At 34.0% G+C, this 24,561-nt stretch overlaps 4 protein-coding genes and 1 long non-coding RNA gene across 10 annotated transcripts; 3 read left to right on the plus strand and 2 right to left on the minus strand.

The window, feature by feature from the left end:
- The first annotated feature begins 1,231 nt into the window (after window positions 1–1,231).
- Window positions 1,232–3,286, plus strand: mRpL54 (mitochondrial ribosomal protein L54). The gene is given in 3 exon segments (XM_023166550.2): window positions 1,232–1,466; window positions 1,519–1,725; window positions 1,728–3,286. Coding segments are annotated over 3 exon segments (420 nt in total). The 5' UTR covers window positions 1,232–1,360; the 3' UTR covers window positions 1,835–3,286.
- A 629-nt stretch (window positions 3,287–3,915) lies between these two features.
- Window positions 3,916–8,788, minus strand: LOC141485074 (ribonuclease H2 subunit A). The gene is made up of 3 exons (XM_074181054.1): window positions 8,352–8,788; window positions 7,115–7,627; window positions 3,916–4,301 (listed from the first exon to the last, which is right to left on the minus strand). The coding sequence occupies exons 1-3, from the start codon at window positions 8,575–8,577 to the stop codon at window positions 4,027–4,029; spliced, it is 1,014 nt and encodes a 337-aa protein (XP_074037155.1). The 5' UTR covers window positions 8,578–8,788; the 3' UTR covers window positions 3,916–4,026.
- A 3,109-nt stretch (window positions 8,789–11,897) lies between these two features.
- Window positions 11,898–20,070, plus strand: LOC111510627 (luciferin 4-monooxygenase). 4 transcript variants are annotated; one of them, XM_074181049.1, is made up of 8 exons: window positions 11,898–12,114; window positions 14,077–14,394; window positions 15,152–15,378; window positions 15,445–15,765; window positions 17,982–18,339; window positions 18,395–18,560; window positions 18,647–18,805; window positions 19,747–20,070. In XM_074181049.1, exons 1-7 carry the CDS (start codon window positions 11,986–11,988, stop codon window positions 18,787–18,789), a joined length of 1,662 nt encoding a protein of 553 aa, XP_074037150.1. In that variant the 5' UTR covers window positions 11,898–11,985; the 3' UTR covers window positions 18,790–18,805; window positions 19,747–20,070. The 4 variants fall into 4 exon arrangements, with proteins under 4 accessions (XP_074037150.1, XP_023022321.2, XP_023022320.2 ...); XM_023166553.2 differs by lacking the exon at window positions 19,747–20,070 and adding an exon at window positions 18,890–19,026; XM_023166552.2 differs by lacking the exon at window positions 19,747–20,070 and adding an exon at window positions 18,905–19,026.
- A 148-nt stretch (window positions 20,071–20,218) lies between these two features.
- LOC111510628 (uncharacterized) lies at window positions 20,219–22,802 on the plus strand. 2 transcript variants are annotated; one of them, XM_023166554.2, is made up of 3 exons: window positions 20,219–21,006; window positions 21,870–22,172; window positions 22,230–22,802. In XM_023166554.2, exons 1-3 carry the CDS (start codon window positions 20,699–20,701, stop codon window positions 22,231–22,233), a joined length of 615 nt encoding a protein of 204 aa, XP_023022322.2. In that variant the 5' UTR covers window positions 20,219–20,698; the 3' UTR covers window positions 22,234–22,802. The 2 variants fall into 2 exon arrangements, with proteins under 2 accessions (XP_023022322.2, XP_074037156.1); XM_074181055.1 differs by having other exon boundaries at window positions 21,870–22,802.
- On the minus strand, window positions 22,496–24,262 carry LOC141485075 (uncharacterized). Of its 2 annotated transcripts, XR_012466999.1 has the most exons (3): window positions 24,103–24,262; window positions 23,985–24,052; window positions 22,496–23,870 (listed from the first exon to the last, which is right to left on the minus strand). It is a non-coding gene; the product is annotated as an uncharacterized lncRNA (long non-coding RNA). The 2 variants fall into 2 exon arrangements; XR_012466998.1 differs by having other exon boundaries at window positions 23,985–24,262.
- Window positions 24,263–24,561: the final 299 nt, after the last annotated feature.

Genomic DNA, 24,561 nt, shown 5'->3' on the forward strand with positions numbered 1-24,561 from the left:
ATTTGTTTCTGCCATAATACGACAGTAATTTTACGTTAAAGCTGCACAAAACCAAGTCACAGCTATATGTCATTTAAAAGAGCGAAAATTAAATGAATTTATGACTTGATGAGATCACTTCATATCCACACCAACAATAAAATACTTTTTTCAACGATCATGAAACAAGTTACAATGTTTCGCGCGATTCGATATGCCAAACATTCTCTTTTTTACACTACTCCAAAAAATTATTTGATCTATATTATCCTATTATCAGCTTGTATGCATGGAAATTTACTCAATTCAAAACAATTCACTCAATACTTTGTATACAAATCAAACATTAACAGTCCTGAAATCATCCAGCCACACATTGTAGTTGAACGAGATGCCCAAAATCTCATATTCGATTTTATATGTATTTTTTATAAATCGGAAACGAAGTTTCACCATAGTCACCTTCAATATAATTTTGTAATCAGAGCAGCAAGACTATTCTACGGTTTTTTATCAAGCAACCTATTTACTGCTTCTGATAGGTACCACTCCCGCAAGTAATACGAAGTTGTCGGTTTACAATTTTAATATTTTAATGTAAACATGTTTTTCATATAATTGTAACGGCAAATATAGCAAGAGCAGATTTATTACCCGAAAAATCTAAAAAAGTACACTAGACTTGGGCTAAATTGTACTTTATGGGAAAAACTGAAATAGCGAGCATCGTATAGAAGTATACTTCTATACGATGCTTATATTCATTAAAACAATATCCGATATATTATTACACGAGCCTGAAATGTGGCCATCACTCGTGAGAATGATGTTTGTCGACACGAGCCGATGGCAAGCGTGAAAAAAGTCCATAACAAAAATCAACCTAGCAGTTAATTAGCGCAGTAGTAGCGCGCGCGACTCATTGAAAGGCCGTGAGTTCGATCTTTACCTCGACTAGCTATTTTTCTCAAAAGAATCTATCTAGTTGAAATTGGGATGATTCTGCAACGATACATGGCTGAATAGCCATGTCTGTCGGATACAATCCAATATACGTCGTGGTATTAACCGGGGAAGTGGTTGTTTATAGGCAGGCATTTACCAGAGATGTTATTTCAAAATATTTATTTTCTAATGATGTCCAATGAATCTAAGAAATACTCGTAAAATTGTTCTATAAACGTCATCTTTGATCGAGCCTCGTGGCTAATTCAAATATAAGGAACTGGTAAGTGAAGTTTATATGTCACCGATTTTAGGACATACACCAAGAAACGAAGAAGAGAGAAAGTGAGGTTGAAGTTAACCAAAAACCAAAGGGAGTTAAATTCAAAATTATAACTTTATTTTTATCAACGCACACTTGTTCATTTCTTGAAAAATGAGTATTTGTAGTGCATATTGCTTGCTAACCATCAGAAGGTCCTCTTTGATTCCCTTCCAGTTATCATTCCCCAAAAAGAATTATGCAAAGAAAGAATCGGGAAGTAAGTGAACCTCATTTCAAAACATACATCCGAATTGACCGACTAATTTCAGGCATCAGCATGATTGGCGGAGCTCTAAAAAAGAAGAAAATAGGTAAAACAGGGCCTGTGATGGAGAAGAAAGTGCTGCCAGTCGAAACTGACCCCGAGAGGCTGATCAATTATGCTTGCGGAACAAATATATTCAAAACAGGAGAGGATGTGCTCCTGAAGCCAGATGAAGAGTACCCTGATTGGCTTTGGAATATAAAAACTGGACCGCCTCCCCTTTGGAAGAATTAGACCCAAATTCCAAAGAGTATTGGAGGAGGATACGCAAAATGGCTATGCGAAGGAACAATCAGCTGGCCCAAACTAAAAAGTTCTGAAGTGTTGATTTGTTGTGGTGTGCAAGGTACTTCAACCATAAACTAATAAGAATGATGACGTAAAATGCAAATATATGTAACTATTCGTTTTCCGCCTCGCTATAGTTTTTGAGAACATTTTAATTATACTTCTGTATTTTTGTTCTCTGATTATGTATCTAAAGTCAAAATTTTGCGCTATGATCTAATTTTGAAGATATAGACATTTAAAAGTAAAAAAACAAATATTTAAGGAAGTCACTTCCTAACAATAGTTCCCATGCCCTTTGTTCTGCAGACCTTCAATCACCTATTTCAAACGTTTCTTTGAAGGTGATCGACAATGTTTCATGGTAAATTTCATTAGTTCGGACTTCCATTGTCTGATATGATATAAAATGATTTGAAATCCCTCAAAGAAACAATAAAATTAAAATGGATTAGCTGAAAATAACAATTATATTAAGCAAAGAAACCGTGAAATGGAATCACAATAAAAAAAATACAAGCAACAATAATTGAAAATTGAACAATCAAATAGAAATGAAGATTTCAAGCCAAGTTACTTCATGACGTTTCCATTGTTAGTATCCATAATCGTCTTCGACATATTCTTTCGAGATATGATTATAGGTCATTCGAGTGCTTTCACCTATCCCCTTTTCCCTGTCTCCATTTTACAGGTTTAGCGGGAACTGATCGTTTGGCAGGAGGCCGTTTTTATTGTGCGTATCTCTACGCTAGCTTGATTATGAGTTTCCATATGTTGCATATCTCTACGCTAGCTTGTTGTCCAATAACGCATTCAGCCAAGAAAGTAATCATATTAGACAGTGAAAGTTGGAACTAATGAAGTTCACCTATTTCAAATGTTTCCAGAAAGTAAAAATATTCCTATTTTATCAAAATAATAATATTTTTTTGAAATCTTAAGTTTTTAATTTTATTTGTTGGCCATGTCACGAAAATTATGTTGTCAAATTTTGAAAATTCTACTTTACTTTGCCCTAGAAAATTTTTTTTTGGTAATTCCTGCATATATAAAACTTGTGAAATTTGCATTAATTTCTAGATCAATTTTGAAAAACCAACAAAATCAAAAAAGTCCCTTGTGGAAGTGTCATTTTGTTTCATAAATGTTTATGAAACATTCCATAAGTGTTTATAATAATATTAAATTTTCTGTAAAAAGTGCAATGTTGAGGAAATTGTATATTTTGAGTTGCCTCATCTATGAAATTAGACTAGAGTATTAAATTTTGATTTTCAATTCGTGAACAGCGGACAGAAATACATATCCATAAAAAAAATTTCAAAAACTAACGCGAGCCGTAGAAATTAATATGCCTCAGAAATGTGTATAAATAACTGAGTATTCAGAAAAACGTCCCATAACAGATTAGTAAAGAATGGTAAAGAACTCTCAGATATGTGTACTGTGACACTAGTAAAGTTTTTTCTGCCTGTTTTCAATATTGTATTACTTACCTGCTTCTGCTACATTTTGGTAAACCATGAATGTAACACCATCGTTGCTCTGATAATATATGAAGCAAGTATCATGCAGCCTCGTACAACCCGAGAATATTAGGTCACAGGGAAGCCAAAGTGGTTTATTTCATGACTTCATACAAACCCATAAGTTTTGAGCGACAAACAATATAATTCGTTGAGAAAAGTGAGAACTTATAAAATGCACAGATCCTCAGGAAAGTATTTTGTACAGCTTCTATTTGGTTTTTGTGTATCTGTGTGTGTGTCTCATAATATGAACACCAGATTATTGAAGCATACTCCAATAATGATCTGATAAACAATATAACTAGAGAGTGTTCAAACTGAAGTCCTTACATGATCCATTAATGACTGATTTATACTTATTATTATATACTCATTATGTATATCACTTTATCACTGATTTCCTATCAATTGGTATATTATTGATACTGTCGTCATGTAGAACAGGATGAATAATTCTAAAAAATGTTTGGCAGTAACATTTGGATATATTAAAAACCACTAAACATAAAATTGTGACAAATCTTTTGTAAGAACAAGACATTGTTTGTAGAAGAAATTCATTTGAAAAATGAAGTCAAGACTCGATAGAAAAACTTTTAATCAATATAATAAAATCAACATGCTTATTTAAATAATATGATATGTTATAAAAATAATATTATCATCAACATGATGAATACATAAAAAACATTTCAAAATTCTACATCTCTACTTAATCCGCGATTAGTGAAAAAGGTTCCCATAGTTTTCTTGACACCAGGTTTTTTTGCCATTTTGAAAAAGGATGTAATGGAAGAAGCACCAGCTGCCGTCTGTTTTTTCTTGGACTCCTCTACATTTTCCCACTCGACTTGATACGATTTCTCTTCTAGTATTTTTTCGGCAGTGGACCAACTGAACCTGACCAACTGTGGAAATCCAAAAACCGGATCGCAGTTTTCGGCCAAGAATTTTTTGGTTACTGGATCTGAAAAGAAATAAGTTCATGAGGTTTTCTATATATCAAAGAGTAGTCCCATGTTCTGTAGTATACACGTAATGATAACATCAGAAGTAAATCATACACTAACTCATTACTTCATGAAAGTTGAAAACATTTATGATAATTATTATACCACTTTCACAATAAAATTTTAGACTCGTTTCGCTACACAGAGATTTAAATGGAACTAGCTGATACTTGCTGAAAATCTATATTAAAACTTACTAAAAAGATTTGTTTTGATTCTCACTATAAAAAGTTTGAAAAACCGCTATACATGTTTCGATATACAATAACTTTCTCAAGCAGGATTTGATTAAGCAACTACTTCTAGATTGAAACATTTCGTATTCTAAAAACATTACTTTGATCTAGGGCCGATCTGATAGATTATTGACTATTCAAAAAGTAATGCAGTCAAGCCATAAAGGAAATTCACTCATCTCCAAGAGACGAAGGGAAAAATTATGGAAAGTTAACATATCTGGGCCAACCTAGTTTGAAAAGTCTTATTTTATAAAAAATAAAGAAGTAAGTATAGCATTTGAAATCAATAAAAACGCGAGTAAGCATATTAAAAATAATAAAAACAATAGTTTGATGATGGATAGATCAGAAGTGAATAAATTGTTTTGTGGTTTATGTCTGATATTTTACATAGGTCAAAGTGAAAGAACGTTCAAAGCACACATAAAAGAACATAGAAACAGTTTTCAAATAACCTTCACCATGAACCATTAACTAATGCTTGTATTGCTCATGTAAACAGCAATATTTATAATGAACTTTGATTTCAGAAATGTCAATCATTTTTCAATTTATTCGGAAATAAATGAAGCTATCATGTAAATGCTCTCAATATAGTACATTTGATAGTAATCTATGATAGTATGAATATCCCTCAATAATTATACGAGAGATCAAAGAGTATCTCAAAAAGTTCAGTCAGAAATCAAAATATTTGCTGAAAACTAGAACAAAGTATCACAGAAAGTATAAAGTTAGACGGCAAAAAAATTGATTTTTCGGTAGCCAGCTGTAGTCCCCGAACAGACGACAACCCTCAGAAGTCTTCCTGAGACTCGTGAAAACAAAAATTAAGTTCTCATATATAATTTGTAGCTTGGTGACTGTAGGTGACAAAGATAATATAATTTTTATGAAATTATCTGAAATATTTCAAAAATTACCCAGAAACTATCTCATCCATGTTTAATCCATTTTTATCAAGACTCCTACTGAGTTGGTGAACAAATACACTCAACAAACAATGCATTTGAAAATTTAGTTGATTTTAATCCTCACACAATATATTTGACTCCATACACAGTACACAGACGATGAATTGCTAATATTATTAAATAAATTCATATTAGAAAGAGTTCTTCCTGTAATAATAGTGCCCTTGACACATTTGATTAATATGTCATTTACAGTAGGTGTTTTTCCAAATCATTTAAAAACTGGAAAATATAAACATATTTTTAAAAGAAAGGGAACCAACATCAATGGAAAATTGTCGCCCTATTACGGTCCCCTGTGGATTTTCCAAAGTATTTTAATACGCTTTTCTTGAACGCCTCCGTCAAAAAATCAACAAATACGGCAATGTTTTCATCATTAAATAGAATCCAAGAATATTTTAACGGAGGAGAATGGTCAGCTGTGATTCTTTGTGATTTGAGTAGAGCATTTGACTGCGTTAATCATAAAAAACTTCAAAATTAGAAATATATGGTATAAGAGGGGTTTCTCTCAGTCGGCTGACTTAATTTCTTGAAAATAGAAAACAATTTGTGTCTGTACAAATCAATAAAAAAAATCAAATCTATAGAGTCGATTCTGAATGTCTGAATCTAAGTATAGGTGTGCCATAGGTTTCAATAATGGGTCCTCTACTGTTTATACTTTATGTAAATAACATTGAATCAGTAGTTACTGAAGGTCATTATTCCGCTTATGCAGATGACTGTTCGTTAGTTATATCTGCACCAGATACAAAAATATTAGAAAACATTAGTAAGCCGAATATCAAATTACTTCAATAACAATGATTTATTCATCAATGCAAACAAAACAGAAGTTATTCGTATCCACGATTGGCAAAACAGAGTGGAAAGCATATATTTTATGATGAAAAATGTGACCCTAACAAATACCAATCACAATGTAAGATTCTTGGAAATCATTCTAGACGAGTTCCTCAACTGGAAAGCACCAATTTATTTCAAAACTCAATTCATTGTATCTCTTCATCAACTTACGAACAGTTTTAACAAAGAGTCAAATGCTCAATATATATTATGCTAAAGTAGAATCTAGACTTAGGTATGGTGTCTGTTTCTGGGACGGATCTTTCACAGTAGGAATTTTTTCTATAGCACTAAAAGAAACTCAGAGGTGCATAGCGAATTGTTCAAACAGAGAATCATGCAAGGAAATTTTCAAGGAGTACGGAGTCCTAACTTTAACTTCAGTTCATATTCTTGAACTGTATATGTATGTGTTTAAAAATAAATCAATTTTTACAACAAATCTAAAATTTCATCAATATGATACTAGAACCACCTTCCAGATCATTCAAAGACCTTGAATAGTTGCTCTGTGTTCCTCTTTTTTTTTAATTTCTATTTTTTATTGACACTTCCCACACAATTTTATTGTATGACTGGAAATAAATAATAATTATTATTATTAGTAATTCTTTCACATGCTACAAAAAACTACTTTGTGAACAATATATAAAATTGTTTCATGGTAATAATATTCCAAATAATTTATAACAAACTCAAATCTACCTCCAGGATATCCACTTCCGAAATGCTCATGTGTCAGATCCAATCCTTCCTTGAATTTCCAGACCTTCAGTGCATGATCTCTAGCAACTTTGGCACATATACTAGCTGCAGATACGATGGGATACGTTGAATCAGCCTTTTTTGCTACAGTTATATTGTACTCAGGAAACAAGCCCTTCAAATACGCTTGATAATTTTCAGGTTTGCCTAAGGTATCAACAAAAATATGCTCAATCTTGACGCCTCCTTTAATAGCAGCTCGGATTAGGCCCACTGCTGCATCCTTTGATACTTCGTTCAAAGAGTACTTGCTTCTACTCAACATTTTGTTGCTGATGTAGTTTGGAGATATCACATCGATAGCCCAGCCGACAGTTTTGCTGGATTCGCAGATGTTATTGAAAATTTTGTCTCGCTTTTCTTCAGTTAGAGCCTTGGAATCTGCACATTCTAGAGTTTCGAGGATCATTTGTTCGTTTATGGGACAAAATGCCGTTCCATACACCATGGGACCTGGAAGATTTACTAAATCATTCCTGACCTTAAATACGATACAGGGGTACTGATAAAACAACCTATAGTTACAAATCAATATAATCATTAGAGCAGTGACAGATGGTAACAATGATATCTATCTAAAATCTAAATATATCTATATATACTTAAATAAATCTCTTCATATCAGAAAAATGGTAGGACATCACATTTAGACGGCAAGCACACAATTTTAGGGGAGTCATATGTTATTTATCGTCATGTAGTAGAAAATAAATGTCAGCCTTATTCCGTCATTTGTAGATGTTGCCTTTAAAAATATTGGAAAAGTAAAAACCAAAATCCAAGTGGAAGAGATGATTTACCAAAAATTCTTGTACAGCTGATTAACGGAAAAACAGATTTTAAACAGATTTTTTCAAATATTCACTTTGATAATAATTACTACAGGTCTTTCTATCCAAAAAACGTACAAATGAAATGTACACCTTTTTTGCACATGTTTTACTACGTATATTATTAATATCAGTATAATTGAAACAGTATTCTAATTATTAAATTTGAAACAGTTTCAGAGCAACACCCCTAAAACCCATTTCGTACAATATGTTTTCAAAAGTATTTTCGAGTCTACTTTATTAAATGCTCCTTGTAAATCAATAAATACCAATATAACGTATTTACTTTCATTATTTGATTGTTAGGGTAAGTTAACTTAATGCGGGAATGAAGATGTCCAAACCTAAAACTGGTCCTCTACCAGCTTCATCAATGCCAAGAATTGAAGGATATTCTTTGCAAACTTCTGGAATGTTGGATATGTAAAAAATGTTCTCCGAGTTATCCCACTCGCTCAAGAAAGAATCCAGGGTTTCTAATGAGGTAATTTCCAAAGTTTTCTCATCAGCACTGTCCATTTTTGAAAACCTAACTGTTTCTATCGACGGAGTTCGCTCGATATCTTCCATTGTATGGAGCTCTGCTTAAAGTGACTTTTATATTATTTTTTCGTGTGAGAATGTTTTCATTTCACTGTACCAAAACCATAATATTTACTTTAACCTATTTCATTCAAACAAATCCCGCCAAAAAACTTGAATGGTTTTTTATTTTTACTCTTCTTCTTCTACTATTTGATTTTGGTCCCAGCTTCCAGATGGCGCTATTATGACCAGTGCTCCTCCTATCAGAATTGATAGGAGCTCTGTCGGGGGGGCGCAGCTGCCACCCCTTTTTTATCTAAATTTTTTATTATATAAAAAAAAACACTTGATATTTTTTGTAGACTTCAAGACTTTTTACACATAATTAACACATTTATTAGGTAAAATACTGTCTCCACGTGGACATCAGGTCCACCCGGCCTCCAACCGGCGTGAATGGGGACAGGAGTTATGTTCATCCACTATAACACTCCCACATGGACATCCCGGCCTCCAACCGGCGTGAATGGGAGTGCTGTTTTTCTTCAACACTTATAGACTGTTCACAAAAATGTTTAATTTAATGATGGCACGTTCTATGACGGCAGACATTCACAACACAAGCTGAGTTTCGTCCCCAACAATGGCGACCGCTTGCCTTCTTCGTGGACGGTCACTGTCGGCACGTCCGTCCACCACCACATCAGAAACGAAAACTGTTATTTTTACTCAGGTGTAAAATCGTGTATGTAAAATATGTCAATCAGAATAATATTAGAGCAATAGACCATGCCTCAAGGTATCGCTAGCGTCAGGGCGGCTACAAGGGAAATCAAAGAAATGGCAAAAAAATAACAGAAATGAATAGCCTATATTGTGAGAACGCTGAATTGTGATCTGGAATGAAAATGAATTGATGAAGAATATACAAACAATAAAAAAGTGAAATAATGTACAATGAAATGAAACAACCTGAATAAAAAATGAAAAAATTCAAATAAAATGATAGGAAATAGATTTCAAACCCAAGTTAGTTCACAATGTTTCAATCGTCAGTATCGTCTTCGCGTGATAACTGGATTATTTCTGATGGTGGAGACTATTTAGAGGCCACTTGGGCACTTTCACCTCTCCCCATTCTCCCAGCACTCCTCTTGTTTTCCAGTTCGGTGCAACATAGACTGTTTTTCCGCTTGATTAGTAGTTTCAATACGCACTCTTCCATATCATGGGGGTACATAAAGAGTAATACTGTGTATTTTGTAACTATATAGAGGCGTTTTTCACAAATGATTTTTTTTTGTTTTGAAAACGGAACAGGATTATTTCCCGAAACGTCAGTCATCTACAGAAAACTAAGTAGGTATAGACATTTCATTTACTCCCATTATTCTATTTGTAGGTAAAATGTATAAATACGACAGTTACTGACTAATTGCACTCTTCAGTGGTTTTTATTATGCAGTGACTCTCGGGAAAAATGCTGCCTTTTATTACACTTCAGCAGATTCTCTATTGATTCAACTTTGTGGGAAATAATTCCATGAAAATCAAAAGATGAATAAATAAGTACTATTCTGATCATTCCCATATTTATTTTAATTTGAGAGCCACCAGTAAAATATTTTCCAGCAGCTTAACTGTATTAACCTTTCTCGATTACATATCATTTCTTTACTTTTTTACTTTTTTTATTTACTTACTTTACGTTAATGAATGCAAAAAATCCGTTTGTAGAAATTTTTTTAGAACACCCAGTAACCAAAACACCGGGTGGGACACCGAAAACGAAACAGATCGAATATCTTCAAAAAAACAGATCGAATATCTTCAAAACACATGAGTTCTGAAAAAAATGCAAGAACACGTCGATTTTTAATCCAAGGGGGACATCTTCCTATCATAACCTCTTCCCCCACCCCTATCGGTGACTATATCACCCAAACAATTTGAATAGGGAAAGTAGTAAGTGTGACACATCCTTAAAAAGGTAATTTCATAAGGAATTCAGCCATGTCAATTTTTGCTACCTAACTTTCGATTTTGGCGCCTTCTTGGGGGGAAAAAATGTTCCGTATTCCAAATTATGATACTTATTCATCCGCAACCTAATTTGACATAAATTTGGTGACAATGCAACATAGGGAAAAACAAGATGGCGGCTTCACAATGGCGGACAAGATTTGCAATTATGGTCCAATTTGATTCAAAATTGATAAGTGGTGGTTTTCAGGGTCAAAAATTATGAAATGTTTTTCAATACGAAAAATCAAGATGGTGGCTCCAAAATGGCGGACGAAATTTGTATTTATGGTTCGATTTAACCCGACACCGAAAAAAAATTCTCCAAAACACATGTGTTGTGAACATAATGCAAAAACACATCAATTTCAAATCCAATTGTTCACATTACCTTTCAAATAAAATGTGAATTGAAAAACGAAACAGTTGTTTTTCCTGCAATAGAGCGCCAAAATGAAAAGTTAAGTAGCGAACACTCACATGTCTGAATTCCTTATGGAATTACCTTTTTAATGATGTGTCACACTTAGTTCTTTCCCTAATCAAATTGTATGAGTGAACAAGGGGTGGGGAGAGAAGTATGGCAGTTGAGGTTACGATAGATTTGTCCCCCTTGGATGGTTTATGATATTGATTGAATATATGGATTGAATGATAATATAAATATCAAGTTAAGTGTACAAGATAGTTGAAAGACAATCACAAACTCGAACTTTGTAGTATGGATAAAGCCATCCCCACACACATCAGTAGCGTATTAATTATGAATTATGCTATTTATATAATCCAAATATTTTCATTGAAATATAACTCTACTTCTAACTATATTATTCAAGCTCAAATTTATTATGTAAACTTTTGAAGAAAGATTGAAATCACCAACAAAGCATAGTTATTGACAGTTGAGTAGGTATTTAACAATCACATAGATTATTGGCATTCCACAAAGTAACAGAGTTAAAGCCCTGAATTTGAACCCTGAACTAATAGTGAATTTATGTGACGAGTTGAAATAGTAAACGTTACTTTTATTCCAGGTTTCGATTAAAATAAGTATCAGTATCAAAGTAAATGAAAAGTAAATGAAAACAAAACGGAAAATGAAATTGAATAAAGCAATATTTCAAATAGATAAATATACGACATTATGAACTTTTATACGAAACTACGCTGCGTGTCTATGTGTAATCACTTGTAATAGCACATGAACATTTTCAAGTATGAAAAATCCTTCTAAAAATTACAAAAAAATTCAAAATAAACTTCCAATACATTTATATATGACGCCGCCACTGGAGTGTAGAGTTAGAACTTTTGACTTTTGACCTCGCTTATCAAATTTCGCTAATCACTTATACCTTTTGCTTCACTTCATGATTGTGAACGTTCATTTGTTTCAGTTCTTGGTTCTTGGTTTAATTTGGTAGAAACATGACTGTAGGGGAAGATGATACATTCGTCATACATGGCCCAGAGCCATATGAGCAAATTTCAGATGATACCGTTGGGAAAATTGTGTTCGACAGCCTAATGTCAAATACGGTCAAACATGACGCCATGGTGAGTGGTAAGAGAGATGAAAGGTCAGCAATTTTGTGTTCAATTGAATTGATGGAGGCATTATTATTAGAATTTATGTTAATTTGTTTGGATGATCTAGCGAAATATCATGCAAATCTATTACCCGTTTTTAGGTAGGTACTCCGATTCAATAATTGTGAGCTAAATCTCGGAAGTAACTATATGAACTATTTTAAATTGTATAGATTGAAGATAATAATTTTGAATTGGATTGTTACCCAATTCGTAAAAAAATAGCTGCGTTTTCATTTTATTCCTCATACATAGATTGATGCGCATATACAGGGTGAAGGACGTGTTCAGGAGCGAATTTTTTAAAAAAAGTTCATAGAAACCTATTTCCGGAAATGCATTGTTTCCTAAATACGGGGTGTTGCACTTTTTCAAAATTTCTTTTTTGTGTCAATATTGTAAACATTCATTTTCACAATAAATGTTGCTTGACGGCACATTAACTATTTGTATTCGCAACGCGAGCAACAAAAAAAAATCTAGGGTTTTATTTTTAGATGTTGTACCAACATAAAACAAAATGTTACAAGAATCTTCAGTGGCGTACATTTTGGTTAATATTGTTGACTTAACTATATGCATATCACACAATAACAAAGATTTTATTTGAAACGTCCTCGCCATTCCGAATCGTTTTCCAAGTAATTCGACCACTCTCGTTGACAATTCTTCAAAGCAGAGCTTCCAAAGATGCTGATTGTGTTGTGTAGATTTTACTTTTTAAATCCTTTTGAAATCAAGGAGTAACAAATCGGGTAATCGTGGAAGCCTCTCTATTCAATGCCATGGAAAATGGTAGTCAAAATACTGAAGAACAATTGGAACAACTACTGTTGATTTAAATGCATTTTCCATGCATAGCATTCACAGTGACTAGATATATATGATATAACCATTACTGAAAGGGTAGAATTTGAACTTTAGATGTGAAATGAAAATCTACGCACATAAAACAATGATACTTCTCTCGGTCCGCTTTCCACCAACTAAATTGGCGTGAATTATGTCGAATTCCGTACCTACCTTTCAAAATTGTTTGTACACTCTGACAGATATCAGACAACTCAAAGGACGAGATGATCAAATCTGAATGGAAATTTATGAAATATACGATAAGTCGCAGAAAGAACTATGAGAAAAATTATGTTGGGCATACGAAACAATCTACTGAAACTAATTTCAAAGAACGCGAGGCATATATCCAATTTCGAGGACCAGAAGAGTCTAGTGTTGCTACACACGTCTTAGAAGAACGGCAGTAGTATACAAGAATAATGCTTTTGAATTGTTGAGATCTACATGTCCCTATTGACTCCTAGATGCTTTCGAAAGTATAAATATGGCAAACTATGTGGTATCAAAACTATGAACAGCGATGAAAGTGCCTTTTCAACTGGCCCTTATCACTCTTTCAAAAAAGCATGCGTATCTTCGTTTTTTGAATTAATGAAATTGAAACTGTTTTCAAATACAAGTGAAATTAGCGTCTGTAATATAAAACAAAATATTAAATTTGTGGTATGCAGATATGTGAATGAAAAAGTAAATAGAAAAATGTGACCCAACCGGGATTCGAAACCGACTCTCCTATTCTCTAGATAGGGGCATTAGTTATCACAAGAACACTATGAAATTCCGAATTCAAGATGTAAACCGGCCATCATTCTGCTCTCCGACGGCGCACTTGGTTGATGTGTCTGTCTAAAGAACAGGAGAGCGGGGTTCGAATCTCGTTCGAAGCGACCGTATTTCTGCTTTGTTATTACGACAGCGTAGTTGCTTGATACGTTCACTTTTCTATTAGTGGAATTAATAATTTTTCTATTGAAAAATAAAGCGGAAAACAAATCACAACTAAGGAAAAATCTTCGACGGTCATATATTCTCACCGAATCTGGAAACAATATTTTGAATACTATTTTTTCTCAGGTCGATGTTTACACCGGGGAAAGGATCACGTATAAATATATTCTAGAAGAATCGTGCAACTTAGCTGAGGCTTTGCGTGCATTCGGCTGCAGCTCTGACTCTGTTATATCTGTATGCAGTGAAAATAACTTGCAATTCTTCATACCAGTATTGGCAGCCCAGTTCATCGGAGCAGTTGTAGCCCCTTTAAATCACTATTACATTGAAGATGAACTCAAGCACGCTCTTTGTATTACGAAACCAACAATTGTATTTTGTTCCGAGGAAGTGGCAGATAAATTTGTTGATTTGAAAGATGAATTAACGTTTTTAAAATTGGTAAGTATCTTTTAGTTAATATTAGGTAAATGTATCTGGCTGAATTCTGACGGATCTGCCATCCGATGATTCAAAGGTTTTCTGATTTGTAAAAAAACAAACTTTGAATTGGCGAGACGAAACCAGATGCCTAAAGTTGACCAATTTCTGATTGGTTGACGTACTCACGTTCACCTGACCAACTGTCGGCATGTTTTTCAATGACGGACTAATTTGAAATACATTAACACAATCCGATAAATTTACTCACGGAACACAAAAAAAACACAAGATTTTATTGTTTTCCTCATAGATATTATTTTATATAGAATCACTCTGAATATAAATTTGGGTTTAATTTTATATATCCAAGTGTCGCTTACACGAAGCGACTCGTATGGTATTGCATCCCACTTCTACGATAACCCGCTCTATCACCATGACTTCCATAATTCTCTGTAAAATTCGTATCATATAAACATTCATGCTCATCTGAATTGTTGATTTTTGTCCAATGATACAATTACGATTCCGACTTCGGATGACGGAGTCGTAAAATCCAACCTTAGGGTCCGAATTAATATTTTCTCTGAGTTTGACGTTCTGATTTTGAAGCCTAGATGTCGCCCACGCCACAAACTGATTCTTCATATTTTTTCCATGTTAATTATTGGCTTGTTACCATAGAGGAAACAGTCAACGTGTTTGTTGCATCGATGGTTTTTATTACACATATTATGATAATAATAAGATTAATTCAAAATTCAAATATCTTCAGGTTATTATTATTGATTCTTCCGAGCCTGTACCTGGAACAGAGTACCTTCCCAACTTTGTTCGCAGACTTTTGTTGGGAAATAAGGTGTCGCCTCACACTTTCAAACCTTTCAATAGTGATGCTGCACAAAAGGTTGCCTTCGTATTGTGTTCCTCCGGTACAACTGGACTACCTAAAGGCGTTATGCTCACTCACAGAAACATGGCTACCAGAGATGCTCAGACAAGGTAAGGCTACAAAAGATTTTTTTAAATACAACTCGATTTGGAAATGTTAACGAAAATTTTTTCCAGGGATCCTCGTTATGCAACAACACTCACCGACGAAGATGTACTTTTAGGATTGATGCCATTCTTTCATGGTTACGGATTAAATATGGGACTTTCGTCCATCATCAAACAAAATAAAATTGTGGTGATGAAAAGATTCGAGGGGGACGTTTTCTTAAAAGCTATACAGGATTATAAAATTTCAATTCTTGCACTGGCACCTCCTCTAGCGATTTTTCTTGCTAAAACACCGGAATTGAATAACTATGATTTATCTTGCGTCAAACAAGCGTTTTGTGGAGCAGCTCCTTTGGATAAAGAGATTGATGCTATTCTTAGAAAAAGGTAAACTTTTGCTTGATTTCGATTTCAGATACTTGAAACTATAATAAAAATTGAGAATTATTCAGGTGTATGTAAACTTATAACGGTGTTTTTTTTTTCTCTTTGGATTCACTATAATAACTTCAGAGTACATTATTTTGTTGCACCAGAAAACTACAAAATTTTCTTCTTTGCGTTATTACCAACATTCGCCTCATTCAAAGATCTCCAATTATTCAGCTTCAAGTATTACTACCTTTACGAAAATTATAATCAAATAGGGACAGCGTGTTTAAGGTCTTCAAGTTCTAACTTTACAGGCTTAATCGAGAGGTTGAGAAAAATCGAAAATTCTAATACCATTATTAGTACCATGCAAAAAACTAATGAGAATTATTCCGCAACACTAGAAGAAAAGTTAAATATTGTTGTAAATCATGCCCTAAAGAAAATAACGCCGGCTGCCACTGGTAACCAAAAACCAATTGTGACGTAGCTAAGAGCGCGCGAATGTTCGATGTTCACTGCCGTTCCAGACGTGGCGTTGATTGTTGTTCAGTGTAGTCAATTATTGGTCAACCCACGGGGAAAAACATAATAATACTGTGGGACACAATTGTCAACAGTATTCCAACTGGACCCAAGTACCATGGGAATTCATTGTATAATAACCTTAGTGAAAGTTGTTTAAGGTATATTACTGAAAAGGATTGTTACCAACATCAAAATATCATCCGATGTGAAAAATATGTTTTATCATGCCTTGGCCTCGACTAAATTACAAAACAGTCAAAAAATACTCCCTTTTCAATTAGGACAAAGACGACCTGTGATTACCGAATTAACAGTCATGTGCAAAATTACTAGCCAAAAAAAAAATCTCACGGGCATGTGCCTCCGCAATAATAATAATTTTTCAAAGCTTCTCCAGATAATGAAAACAGTCTTACTGTTTTACAGACCAGTGAAAACGAAACAAGGCATAAATTCCACTCGTCTCCCGTATAACATTAAATTCGTGCTCGAATAAAAAAAACCTTAATGAACGAATGAATAATAACCATCTGAATTCACTGTTGAACAATTGATTTTCTGACAAAAATGTAGTTCACACATAACATCCTGAAAAGTCTAACGCTGGAATGTATATTGACAGTTGCTTACCTTCTGTTATCAGGAAACCTTACAGGGAAATATACTCGCAATGGGGAATGTTCCTCAATTTGGGTTATTACAGCAAATGCAAGTTTGAACAAAATGAAGTTGAGTTTAATTCATGAGTTTTTCAAATTCACTTCGAAAAGTATTCAAATTGATGTTTCAAATGTTGGGTTTGAATTTTTGAAGGGATTTGTTTCTAATTCACATATTGGCAACGGCGCCTATATCAAGTTGAAATAATTTATACGTTCCTAGATATTCTACTTAAAAAAGGAAAATTATCTTTATAAGTCAACAATTAAGGCAAAATATAAATTATAGTTCAATACCACCCCCACAAGCCACATGAACAACAGTTGTTTTGTTATTTATTTATATAGAGGAAGATAGGTTACGTGCACAAAATGTCATATGTCACAGAATGTATCGGAACTCGGAACATAAGTAAACAGAACAGCACGCCTCTGAAATATGTCATCTTTGTTTGTCTCATACAGGTAACAGATTCATTGTCCTTTATTAGCTATAACCGATGTTACCAAATGGTGAAATAGAAACGAATTCCTTTAAATGTTGAATGCATTATTTCATTCCTCATTTTTAAGTATTCAAATACTTTTTTAAAGAAAAAGGTTGAAATGATAAGTTTAAAATGCGTTGTTTTAGAGCTCTTTAATGAAAACGACTTGATTTTCGTCAGGAGGAAAATTTCCCATTCTTGAATGTAGTGACCGTTACATTGAGAAAAAATAAACAAAATGGGATATTTTATCTTATCAGTAGGTTTATATCCGCAAAACTGCTTTGAACAAAATTTCCTTCATTGTATAGTTGCAGTATGTCACCATTTCAAATACTCATTGAAGTGAAATCATGATAAATTTTGATTGTTAATTTTTACTTTCACATCCCTTTGTAAAGTACTTTTTTCCGTAAAAATGACATCACAAGAATTTTGGCTAAAAGTTGTTGAAAACCAACTTTCTTCGTGTTGATTTGAAGTATCTCCAACTAGGCGCAATCGACCTGTTATGTCGTTTTCATTTTTCCACCATATAAGTACTCATGTTTTGCAGATTGAATATCAAAGCAGTTCGTCAAGCCTACGGCCTCACCGAATCAAACCTAGCGGTCACTATCATGGAAGATAACGTTACTAACAAGCCAGGTTCCAGCGGAACAGTGATAACCTATATGTCCGTCAAAGTAAGAGACACCGAAACTGGCAAGTCTCTGGGACCGAATAAGGTTGGAGAAATATGTGTAAAGGGTCCTCTGGTGATGAAAGGGTATTTCAACAACGAGCAAGCAACAAGAGATTCATTCACTCCTGATGGGTGGTTGAGGACCGGGGATTTGGGATATTACGATGATGACAAGTATTTTTATATCGTAGATCGCCTGAAAGAGCTTATAAAATACAAAGGTTATCAGGTGAAGTTGTTTTATAAGTTATTTGGTTATATAACGGAATTTATATTACGTTTAGGTTGCTCCTGCAGAATTGGAAGCGATACTACTAGGTCATCCAAAAGTAATCGATGTTGGAGTTGTTGGGCTTCCCGATGAAATATCCGGAGAACTCCCCATCGCTTTTGTAGTGAAAGATGACGAAGAAAATGTAACCGAACAAGAACTCCAAGATTATGTAGCTAGTAAGTTACAATCTGCTGTTTTTTAACTTCGTATTACCATTTCATGAACTGACTAACACACAAACTGAATTGAAAATAATTTTCAGGTAAAGTGTCGCCCCAGAAAAGACTAAGAGGAGGTGTAATATTCGTTTCTTCCATACCTAAGAATCCCAGTGGGAAGATATTAAGAAGAGAATTGAGAGCTTCCCTGAACGATCATAGAGCCAAACTTGAATCTAAACTATAAGGGTTCATAGTCGAAAGTAAATGAATCAAAAACTCTTAGAAATCGTATTATTTATTTTTGAGATAACTAAAAATAGAACTCCGGCAAAATATTCCTTCAGATATTTCTGTTTTAGATGAGTTGGAGGGAGTCTTTGGCATTTGTCTACCGGTTTTGGTCAACTGAAGAATTCCAAATATATTTTGAGATCAATGGTTACAGAATAAATTTAGTTTTGCAAAAAACGTCATTGATTGATTCCTGTTTTTTTTTCGAGTTCAGTAGGGATACTAATTTTTTCTGTTGCTTTCAAACCCAGAATTTTAATATATATACTTTGGGTGCTCTTATCGATTGAAATTTTTGAAAATATCGTGAAGACCATGTTTAGTGATTTATAGAGACAAAGAGCCTCTCAGAATCATTCAAAAAGAGAGTTGAAAACTAATACTTCCACCAAATCTTTCAGCGAGAAGTTATAGTGGAAGTTTTCCTTGTATGTGAAATTTCATATTGATTCATATTAAATATTTTTTTTTTCGAAATGTTTCAAATATGTGTGTTCTAATTCTATAACGAATATTCGAAATTTAAACTGGTAAATTGATTTTCTTGTAATTTAATGTTCATAATCAGAATATTAGTTACTTTGATTGGATTTTTCGCCCACTTTGTAGCCAAACGTGACTTTTGAATATGATCCTATTTTTACAAAACCATTTGTTCCTTTGGCAATATATTGATTGAGTATTTTCAAGTTCATTTGAAATCACTTATATTAAAATTGAGGAAATGTGATAATCAAAACAATCTTCACCAATTCACAAAAACAATAAATATAATAGCCATGAAAATAAGCAATCAATCATGAATAGCAAGATAAACAATGTATTTCTCTAGTTCACAACATCGACACCAGGTGAAATATCGCCTATTTTCAATTCCTTATAAGGCGACATCTTATAAATAATGTTTTAGGCTAATGACCGTCGCGGCTCAGGCCATCCATGAAGTAGAAGAAGAATAACCTTGACAACATTGGAAGAAATCATCCACTCTCTAATCATCCTCAAGCAGACTATAGAGAGTTTCAAGCATTATTGAAACATAATATTTGGATAGACTGGACCAATCAATATAGCGGGAATGGACAATTCAATGCCAAACTTTACTTTTCCTCCGTACCACAACCTTAGAAAACTCCATGGTTCAAGGATCTGGCTACTTGTTCTCGTAAAGAAATCGTCAATATGTGTAGAATTAGGAACACTCACTCCCTCAATAAAGCGCATCTCTACAAAATTAAGATAGTTGATGATGACCGCTGCGAATGTGGGGAAATACAGACTCTCCTACATATATTCTTTGCCTGCCCTAATAATTCTCATAATATACAAATACTTCATGCCTCTCTCAGCATCCCTCCTTCAACAATTCAGCCTCTTACCTTCCACGATATCTTTTTCAAACATAAATCACTATCTAACATACAGACCATATCCAAATTCCTGAGTGCATTCAATATAAAGCTGTAGTAATCAAGACAGATCTAATACTTGTGCGCATGCAGTGCTTCGCCAATCATGACCTGATCGTAGTGTCCATACACGTAACCGTAGTGCACCACCTCACATTAGTCCTTACACTCTAGTGCAGTCGGACATTGCTTGTTAACTGACTTCAACTTACAGTCGAACTTTGGTTTAGCGCAAACTCGGGTGGGGTTTGGGTCCAACTCAGATCCACCTGTAGTAGCAACATGATCCTGGAACTCCTGGCTGGATAGCCCTGGCAGCTGAAGCCATTAATGGAAAAAGAAGAATAACGTAACCACGATTATTTGTGACGTGACATGGTAACTGTCAGAAAATTCAAAATTTGGAAAGTGGCTTATTTTTTTCTTTTGATGTAAATTAATAACAAAATTGCCATGAATTCTCCGACGCATCCTTTTCACGAGCCAACTGTTTTCTCAACTTTACCTGCCCATTTTCCGAACGCCAGCGAGAAAATAAAAACCAAAGAATTCTTGGAAGCCTCCTCAGCTGCAGTCACTGTGATAGAGCGATTTGGAAAAGTATTCGCTCCAGTAATCAACGATATGAACGGAAATGTACAGAAACTCCTAAGTAGATATGAGAAAGATATAGAAGGCAATGAATACTTGGAAGATATGATTGTCAGGGAGCAGACAGAGGGCGAAAACGTTGCCACAGATGCACTTATGTGGTTGAGGAGGTAAAGATAAAGCTCTGGTGATAGTATAAAACGTGCACTAGATAGAAACTGAAGAGCTTGGGATTCTTGAAACAGGATCATTGTGATCAACTAGTTGTCTAGGCCATGCCCTCTTGTATTTCTATAGTATTGCTAGTAGTACCCATAAAGAATATTGAAAATCCAAAATTTCAGATTTTAAAAGCATTCAACTTGTTTTCAAAGAAAAAAAAAATGAAAAAAAAATCATGATTTTGACTTGAGTTTTGTTCTTTTAAAATTCATTTTCCGAGCACTAATTCAATGAAAGTTTAAACAGGTGTCAGCTCCTGCGGCTTTTGAAGGTCTGTAATTTGATATACATGACAGTATTGATCAAATTTTTTTCCAAAATTAAAAAAAGTTATTTTGAAATACCTATCTCAAAAAAGACAAATGATTCAAAAAAAAAGCTGTTAGCTTGCTATTAGGTTAGTTGTATGCCAAGTTTGATCACGGGCAGCAATTGGATCTTTTTGAAAAAATTGCATAGTATAATAGAACACACTGTTTTTTTCTACATCCTAAAGAAATAGCAAACTCATTTCATTTAATCGAAGCTGTGTAATGTATTGATTTTTATAGGCAGTATCGTTTTATAAAATGTGCATCTACCACAAATGACAAGAGTATTATTTTACACGATTTTTGAAAAGCCCCTCTGTTTCAAAGGGGTGTCTTAAAAGAATTTGCAGTCAATGAAAATATTGGATTCTTGAATTCTAGGTATAGGTAATCATTTTCAACAAATATTACAGATAGGTAAACTTCATGTGTAATTGTTGATACATGTTATTATTACCAAAAATTTTCTTCGCCCTATGTCTTAAAAAAATTCATTTCAGGGCACTTCACTTCTTGTCCCTTTTTTACCAGTATTTAATAGAAGACTCTAGAAATGATCAGGCCTCCAGTGATTTAGCTCCGCTTTTGAAAAAGGCCTATTCCGAAACATTGAAGCCCTTTCATGGCTGGCTAGGTAGTCAACTTTTCAACGTTCTCTCGAGGTTTGCCCCCCGCAGAAAAAATCTCATCTTCAGCTTAGGATTAGAGAAACCCAACAGGGACCAAGACGTTATGAGAGACCTGGAGACTTATAACAGCAAAATGGTGACTTGTATTCGAAGACTGACAGATTTTTACACAGAGTATGCCTTGGAGAGTTATGGTACTGTCTGATTGTTTTATAGAGACTGATATTTTAGATGATGATTCTAATATGGCTATCTCGGAAATAATAAGACTCAAAAGGTATGTAATGTTAGACGAAAGAGGACTATTTGTGGAGATATTAAAAAAATACATGTGTTGTGGTATATGAATTTATGATGATAGTGGCTACTACAATTGATGAAACTAGATATCCGTATTGACAAAAATTATGATGGAAAACAATAAATCAAACAACACAGTGAATTGGATTGGGTAGTCAAACGAATTCCAGCAAATTTAGTTTTTTTGTGAATAACTCAAAAACGGCCATTGTTAGTCTCGATCTGTAATTGCGAATAGACAATGTTTATCTAGTTCAAGCAACCTTGCAACTCTAATCAGTTCTGAGATAGCAACAATGGGATCAGTTAAAACTAACGCTCTGCATATTGTTAGCTGTTGATTGACAAAATATTGGTATCATTGTAAAATATTTGCTGGTCGACAGATTTTAAGATGTGTTGGAGAGTTGTTACTATTTCAAATGTTGAGGGTAGATAGTTTTTATATATTGTTACATGCTGTTTGACAAAATATTTGTTAATCATTAAATATGATACATATAATGTTTGGTTATATTATTATTGTAAATTGTTCGTTTGAGAAATATCAAAATTCATTATAATCCATGACTATTAGATGCTGGATAAGCCCAAAAGATGAAAATATATTTTTATGTTGCTGCAGTTTATGAATTGAAAATGACATTTTGAAAATATGTTACAATTAAATTGATTATATTGAGTTTGAATTCATTGTGTTCCTGAAAGTAATCTAAAATATAACAATAATTATGACATGACAACTCAGAGACACTAAATTTGAAATTTTGGTTTTCGTAAACCAATTGTAGGGTTATTTTTAAGTTTTTCTTAGTTCACCTCATGGCGATTTTTTTGTAGAAATTGTATTTTCTTGTACCGAGAACAAAATCATTATGATTTTGAATCGTAAGTATGAACATTTTTAACAGTATATTTATTAATACATCATGTAAAGAATGGCGATGACATCTCCCCGTACGAAGACGCCATCTATGACAGAGAACTCAATCCTCGAAGTCTAAGGGTGGTCAGTTACAAAGCCAAGCTCCGACATCTAGATTTGTTCTCTGTCGTTCACTGCAAGTCAGCAATGCATTTGTGTTTCAGCCTAGCTCCATTGATGAAGACATAATATGTTGGGTCGAAACACCGCTGTCTTGGATGATTTTCTCACCGATAAAACCTTTGCTTACCGGAATTAGGCAAAAACGGCCTTCGACTTCATCCAATCCTGAGCACTCAATTTTAATGCTTACGGAATCAATTGACTTATGTTACGTTGACTGAAGTGTACTACGCTTATATCAATGAAATTGAATAAGTATTCAGAAATATTACAGTTCAAAGAAGACTTAGTGGAAAATTTCAAATCTAGAATTTTTTCAAGCTTCACCTGTTGTTACTCTCTATATCAAGTTGTTTGACAATATTTTCATAGATGACGTCATATACTCGTCACTCTTCTCTTGTCTAAGCTCGCCACATTGAATTTGGAGAAAATGGCTTATACTCCGACATTTTGAATAGAAATGGCACTTGTGTTATATCCTTGTAAAGATGATTCTATATCCAATCATCTCATTAAACAGTCTAAAAAAATTGCGTTAACAGGATTTATTTTCTATTAAATTGAGTTTCAATTACTTAATTTTTAGAAATAGGTATTGGCTTGAATGAACTATACCTTCGCTCCAAATTTCTTACCTTATCCGGTCATCTCATTTTAAACTTTGTACCTGACTCTTTCAACGTATGTGCTTTTTGGGCTGTATCTAAAAAGAAAATCTATATTAGGTTGTAGCGCGGCCTAGATTTCTCTCACCGCCTGGGTTAACCATCTGAGGCCTTAACGCGTTAAATATATCGTGGCTGTTACAGTTGTATAATGATGTAGTCGGAATTATACATTTAGACACTGTAACAGTGGCAGCGGAAGTTTTGACCGTCAGCATGGATTTCCAGACGGGGAAGTTCGTTCGTTAACAGGGTCTGTACCTGGTCGAAAGCAGTAAATAGACCGTCGACCGATGAACTAGAGCCGCTGTTTTGCGTAGGTTTCACGACATTCACGTACAATACGCCGCTTCTTGTCCTATATATTGTTTCCTATCGGTCTGGTAGATAGTCTCTAGGCTTGATGTTAGCCTTTTTGTTCTTTTGATGTTCGGGGCATCCTTGATAGTTCCCTTACAATTAAAACTCGTACTTTCAGTATTTCCCTGACCTCGTAGATGTGGTTCTTTCAATAAGAGTTAAATTTTTTATTGCCGTCACATTGCAA

Source organism: Leptinotarsa decemlineata, unplaced genomic scaffold, assembly GCF_025532065.1.
Source record: "Leptinotarsa decemlineata unplaced genomic scaffold, Ldec_3_MD MMD2_tig00026307_RagTag_RagTag, whole genome shotgun sequence".
In the NCBI taxonomy this organism is placed as follows: Eukaryota; Metazoa; Arthropoda; class Insecta; order Coleoptera; family Chrysomelidae; genus Leptinotarsa; species Leptinotarsa decemlineata.

Excerpts from the sequence above, each read along its gene's own strand:
- LOC141485074 (XM_074181054.1), bottom strand. The coding sequence starts at position 8,577 with ATGGAAGATATCGAGCGAACTCCGTCGATAGAAACAGTTAGGTTTTCA. Across the intron at positions 7,628-8,351 it reads TGGTAGAGGACCAGTTTTAG|GTCCCATGGTGTATGGAACG; the intron begins GTTTGGACATCT and ends TAAATCTTCCAG. Across the intron at positions 4,302-7,114 it reads CGGAAGTGGATATCCTGGAG|ATCCAGTAACCAAAAAATTC; the intron begins GTAGATTTGAGT and ends ATTTCTTTTCAG.
- LOC111510627 (XM_074181049.1), top strand. The coding sequence starts at position 11,986 with ATGACTGTAGGGGAAGATGATACATTCGTCATACATGGCCCAGAGCCA. Across the intron at positions 14,395-15,151 it reads AATTAACGTTTTTAAAATTG|GTTATTATTATTGATTCTTC; the intron begins GTAAGTATCTTT and ends AAATATCTTCAG. Across the intron at positions 18,340-18,394 it reads TAAAATACAAAGGTTATCAG|GTTGCTCCTGCAGAATTGGA; the intron begins GTGAAGTTGTTT and ends TATTACGTTTAG.
- LOC111510628 (XM_074181055.1), top strand. The coding sequence starts at position 20,699 with ATGAATTCTCCGACGCATCCTTTTCACGAGCCAACTGTTTTCTCAACT. Across the intron at positions 21,007-21,869 it reads GCACTTATGTGGTTGAGGAG|GGCACTTCACTTCTTGTCCC; the intron begins GTAAAGATAAAG and ends AATTCATTTCAG.